General features: G+C 35.9%; 1 protein-coding gene across 1 annotated transcript; it reads left to right on the top strand.

Annotated features, from left to right (window-relative positions):
- Positions 1-224: 224 nt before the first annotated feature.
- Positions 225-5,903, top strand: LOC107867964 (nitrate reductase [NADH]). Its single transcript, XM_016714485.2, has 4 exons — positions 225-1,439; positions 1,679-1,819; positions 2,796-3,028; positions 4,302-5,903. The coding sequence occupies exons 1-4, from the start codon at positions 422-424 to the stop codon at positions 5,634-5,636; spliced, it is 2,727 nt and encodes a 908-aa protein (XP_016569971.1). The 5' UTR covers positions 225-421; the 3' UTR covers positions 5,637-5,903.
- The last annotated feature ends 520 nt before the right edge of the window (positions 5,904-6,423 follow it).

Genomic DNA, 6,423 nt, shown 5'->3' with positions numbered 1-6,423 from the left:
AAAATAGAATGGAGAGACAATTATGAATTTAATAATAAATCAAGATAAAATAAGGAAAGAAAATAAAAAATCATAAACAATGGTAAAATATTTCTCTTGTGTTTTTTAATATTTTTATCTTAATTTATTAAATTTTATTTAATATCTATTCATGTATTTAAAAAAGTGAAAACTATTGATATATTAAACTCTTAAATGTATACGTACGTGATTTGCCCAATAAATAATTGAGGTGTCGATTTTTTGGGTCGTAGAGAAAGTCCGGAATTTCTATATAAGACCAGCACCCGCTCTCACAAACTTCGTTCCCAAACCAAACAAGAAAACCAAATCTAAATCGAAAGAGAGAGAAATACTGAGAGAGAAAGAAATCTCTCTTCTTTCTTTTTTTCTTTTTCCAGATTCTCCCCATTTATAACTCATGGCGGCATCTGTTGAAAATAGGCAGTTCAGTCACCTTGAACCGGGTTTATCTGGCGTTTCCCGGTCTTTCAAGCCCCGGTCTGATTCCCCGATTCGTGGTTGCAACTTCCCGCCGTCCAATCACGAACTCCCATTCCAAAAGCAACCGAATATGCCCATGTACTACTCGTCGAGTGAAGATGAGGATGATGACGACGACAAAAATGAATACCTTCAAATGATCAAAAAAGGTAAAACTGAATTAGAACCATCTGTTCATGACACAAGAGACGAAGGAACCGCTGATAATTGGATTGAAAGAAACTTTTCTTTAATTCGTCTTACTGGCAAACACCCATTTAACTCTGAACCGCCTTTGGCTCGGCTCATGCACCACGGTTTTATTACCCCGGTCCCACTTCATTATGTTCGCAACCACGGTCCGGTTCCCAAGGCCTCATGGGCTGACTGGAGTGTGGAAGTCACGGGACTAGTGAAACGCCCAATGAAGTTCACAATGGACCAGTTGGTTAACGATTTTCCCTTGAGAGAATTCCCCGTTACGCTTGTATGTGCTGGCAATAGAAGGAAAGAACAGAATATGGTTAAGCAAACTATCGGTTTCAACTGGGGTGCCGCTGCCATTTCAACTACTGTATGGGGCGGGGTACCCCTCCGCGTCTTGTTGAAACGATGTGGTGTTTACACCAAGAAAAAAGGGGCGCTTAACGTTTGTTTCGAAGGTTCTGATGTGTTGCCTGGAGGTGGTGGTTCAAAGTACGGTACAAGCATTAAGAAAGAATTCGCTATGGATCCAGCGAGAGATATTATCGTGGCTTTCATGCAGAATGGAGAAATGTTGACGCCGGACCACGGGTTTCCTGTAAGGATGATAATTCCAGGATTCATTGGTGGAAGAATGGTGAAATGGCTCAAGAGAATTGTTGTTACTACACAAGAATCAGATAGCTATTATCATTACAAAGATAATAGAGTTCTCCCTCCTCATGTTGACGCTGAACTTGCAAACGCTGAAGGTATATAGTAATTATTTACTCTAAAAGAGGATTTAAATGGCAGTTATTTAAATAAATTATTCATACATATTAAATAAATTAGAGTAGTCTAAAGACAAAATAGAAAGTTGTCAGCTTTTATAGTTGAAGTGTTTGTATAAAATTCATGTTAACTTGTGTATATATATATATATATATATATATATATATATATATATATATGATTTTATACTGAAAGAAGTTTTGGTAACTTTGTTCAGCATGGTGGTACAAGCCAGAATACATCATCAATGAGCTCAACATAAACTCTGTAATTACAACACCGTGCCATGAAGAAATTTTGCCAATTAATGCGTGGACTACCCAGCGACCTTACACGTTGAGGGGCTATGCTTATTCTGGTTAGTAGTTGTATATACCTAAATTTTATTTATTTCTGATTTGCTGAATTTTCTTGGAGTTGTCGAAGTTCATCGTATCCCTCAACTCTGACATTTTACTTCGTCCTTATTTGCACTTCTGTTTTCGACTCAATTCAACCTCAGCATCTACCTCATGATACATACATACATACAAATATGACAATGAATGGTTGAAGTCATATTCGAAAATTGAATTTGTTTCAAAATATTTTTTTACGGTTAAAATTATTACTCAGTAATTGTCTTTTTACTTGCTTCTTAAAATCGTAAAAGATGAATAATATGAATAAAAGGTGATATATCTTAGTTTCTTTTTAAGCAAGTTACAAATTGTGATCAATAATTGGTAGACAAATTATAGTATAGTTAAAATCGTAGGAATACAACTATTGGTGTAGGGATAAGTTAAGGGAAAGTGGATCATGGAGCTTGGCCTGCTGTCATCAGCTTGTTTGCTAATGTGAAACAGAATGGCAAGAAAAAGACAATACAGTTGATGTATTTAACGGTTATACACAAAAAAACGTGGGAAGCTTTCCTAGTTCTGAAGAGTCGGTCTTGGTATTAATATATAAATTCAATTTCTTTAAAAGACAGAATCTTTTTGACTGCTTTAGTTCCTGTATCCTGGGCTGCCTCAACAACCTTATAAGTTGGATTATAATATTGTATACTATATATTGTGTTCATATGCAATTAGAAAACTTTCAAGTGGTCACTTTATATGGATCTAGTCAATATTATTTTAATAGCCTAGCACCCTTTTTTACTAAACTACGTGCCTACCTTCCATTCCACTACAAAGCTGGTCAATTAGTTATTGCAATTTTGATTCAAATTCAAGTTTAACCCTTCAGTGAGCAAAGTGTTGCATAGAAAAACTAACGTGTGCTATAGTTAACTTAATTGTAATTAATTAGCCATTGTATTGATTGAAATGGTAATTGTGTAACAGGTGGAGGTAAAAAGGTAACTCGAGTAGAAGTGACCTTGGATGGAGGAGAGACATGGAGTGTGTGCACACTAGATCACCCAGAGAAGCCAACAAGGTATGGCAAATACTGGTGCTGGTGCTTTTGGTCACTCGAGGTTGAGGTGCTCGACTTGCTTAGTGCCAAGGAAATTGCTGTACGAGCTATCGATGAAACCCTCAATACTCAACCCGAGAAGCTTATTTGGAACGTTATGGTAAATTCACATCTCCTTTAGGTTATCTTTTTACAAGTTCTATGTATTAATGGCGTAAAGTTATTCTACAATTAAAAATAACTTGAAACGAGGTCAAGAAAGAGGGGGTTGGGTAAGAAAGGAGTATGTAATTAATCCTTACGGAAAAATAATTTTTGGTCCTTCCGACTTTTTTATGATTACTTTTCAATATACAAGATTCACAGAGCACATGATTTCACATGCCAAAACAAAAAACTAGGAACAAAATTTTTTTCATTGGTTATAGTTTTAGATTCTTTTTTGGAGGCGTGTGGTCCATAGATCAATTCAAGCCAAAGACGTATAGAAACCTGAAAATTTCTACTCCCTCCATTCCATTTTACTCGTATCAACTTTCTTAATTTATTTTACTCATTTCAAATTTTTTAAATTTGATTTCTCATTTTACTTGTTATTTTCATTAATCAAGATAGGATAATTTTTTTTTAATTTTTTACTCTTAATATTAATTGTTTTATCTCCAAAATTAAAATATAAACATCATTTAATAAGAATTAGCCATGTTATAAATTATTTTTTTAATTAATATATAATGTCAAATATAAACGAGTAAAATGGGACGGAGGGAGTATTATATAAGTAGAGGCGTTATCACATGAACCACATGTGAATGCCACTTGCTAGACCACTAAGCCAATTCATGTAGTTATATCAACAAAGCAGGGGATTTTGAATTAAAAGGGACAAACAAGTTGTCCAATTAAGTGAGGGTTTTCAAATTTTTAAAAGTAGGTGGGAGGGACAAAATTTTTTTGAGTTTTTTTAAAGTATTTTTCGTTCCAACAACTTCTCCCAGTTGTTGAACAACCTTGATATTTGTTCGATAACTTTGCGAAGTTGTTCAACAACTATCAAAGTTATTCGACAACTGCGCTAGTTGTTGAGACAACTAATGCAGTTGTCGAACAACTGTCCCAATTGTTCAAAAGACTTAATTTTTTTTAAAGGGGATAAGTTGCGGGACTCATTTGTCCCCCTTTTTTTAATTGAAGACTTGGGAGGGTCTTTGAACTCATTTTTCTCCCGAAACAGGATCCCTTTTATGACACTAGCTTAAGATCTTTTATATGCTTTAAAATTTGTAATTAGATAAGTGAATTTAACTTATATATGCCGACGGTGTTACTAATTCCACCTTATATGGATGGTTGATTATCTGTTAGGTGACATGATAGTGTAAACATATGTTTTACATTTTTCTAATTTTATTATGTGATGTTGCAATGTTCAGGGAATGATGAACAATTGCTGGTTCCGAGTGAAGATGAATGTGTGCAAGCCTCACAAGGGAGAGATTGGAATAGTGTTCGAGCACCCGACCCAACCTGGAAACCAATCGGGTGGATGGATGGCAAAGGAGAGGCACTTGGAGATATCAGCAGAGGCTCCTCCAGCACTAAAGAAAAGCATTTCAACTCCATTCATGAACACAGCTTCAAAGATGTATTCCATGTCCGAGGTCAGGAAGCACAACCATTCTGACTCTGCTTGGATCATAGTCCATGGCCATATCTACGATGCCACACGTTTCTTGAAAGACCATCCTGGTGGTGTTGACAGCATCCTCATCAATGCTGGTACTGATTGCACTGAGGAATTTGATGCAATTCATTCTGATAAGGCCAAGAAGCTCTTGGAGGACTTTAGAATTGGTGAACTCATAACTACTGGTTACACCTCTGATTCCTCTCCAAACAGTTCTGTCCATGGATCTTCTTCCATCAGTAGCTTTCTAGCACCTATTAAGGAGCTTGTTCAAACACCAACAAGGAGTGTGGCCCTTATCCCAAGAGAGAAAATCCCTTGTAAACTCGTCGACAAGCAATCCATCTCCCCTGATGTTAGGAAATTCCGTTTTGCATTACCCTCTGAAGATCAAGTCTTGGGCTTGCCTGTTGGCAAACACATATTCCTCTGTGCCACAATTGATGATAAGCTCTGCATGCGCGCGTACACGCCTACTAGCACGGTCGATGAGGTGGGGTTCTTCGAATTGGTTGTCAAAGTATACTTCAAAGGGGTTCACCCTAAATTCCCTCATGGTGGGCAAATGTCACAGTATCTTGATTCTCTCCCAATAGGAGCATTTCTCGACATGAAAGGTCCATTAGGTCACATTGAATACCAAGGAAAGGGTAATTTCTTAATCCATGGCAAACAAAAGTTTGCCAAGAAGTTGGCAATGATAGCTGGTGGAACAGGGATAACTCCAGTGTATCAAGTGATGCAGGCAATCCTGAAAGATCCAGAAGACGACACGGAAATGTATGTGGTGTATGCTAACAGAACAGAGGATGATATTTTACTCAAGGATGAACTTGATGCATGGGCAGAGCAAATACCAGATAGAGTTAAAGTTTGGTATGTGATTCAAGAGTCTACAAAAGAAGGATGGAAGTACAGCACTGGCTTTGTTACAGATGCCATCCTAAGAGAACATATCCCAGGTCCATCTCACACAACACTAGCATTGGCTTGCGGACCACCTCCTATGATTCAATTTGCTATCAATCCTAACTTGGAGAAGATGGGCTATGACATTAAGGATTCCTTATTGGTCTTCTAATTGAAGGATGATAACAATATTTAGCAATAATAAATTCTTTTTTGTTTCAGTTGTACATATTGTTTTTCGTTTATCACCCCATGTACTACTTATAGTTCTTACATTTTATTTTTCAACTTTAGGTATAAAGTATTCTCTTCCAACAAAGTGATTCTTTAAGGAAGAAATGTTGTACTATACTAGTATGTGTATGTCGGAAGGTTGTAATATGTACCATGACACAATGTATATTCATCATGGGATATATAGTAACGTTATGGTCGCAAAGTCTTCTTGTAAAAGATTTTTTCAAAATCAATATGTGTATATATATATATATATAGTAATTGCAAATTATTGTTCTTTTCCACTGTAATGTGGTTGTCTTGTTTAGTTTATAGTCTCCAGTGAATATTTGTTTCTTTTTCTAAAACTCTTTTATGTTGCCTTATATAAGAAAAGGTTAAGCAATGAATATCACCATGCTAACAATATATATGGATAATTCAGTTTCTTTGCTTTGTGCTAAAAATGCATTGCAAAACTTCTATCTGTTTTTCGTAACCTTTAAAACTCCAATTTTGTTGTATTTAATATTATGCTATGCAACATAACTTTACAAGTATATACAAACAATAAGACCATATATAGCCAACTATGGCTCTATAATTAACGAATAAGAAATCGTCCATGTATATTTATACTCCATAGCGCTAAACTTAACGAAAGGACGTCTATTATAGGGTTAAACCATAATCCTGACTTTCTGCATTCAAAGTGTGAATATTATAGGGAAAAGTAGCATACC

Source organism: Capsicum annuum, chromosome 4, assembly GCF_002878395.1.
Source record: "Capsicum annuum cultivar UCD-10X-F1 chromosome 4, UCD10Xv1.1, whole genome shotgun sequence".
Lineage (NCBI taxonomy): Eukaryota > Viridiplantae > Streptophyta > Magnoliopsida > Solanales > Solanaceae > Capsicum > Capsicum annuum.
Note: the sequence above shows the minus strand (reverse complement) of the source record. Positions and strands in the feature narration are given on the sequence as shown.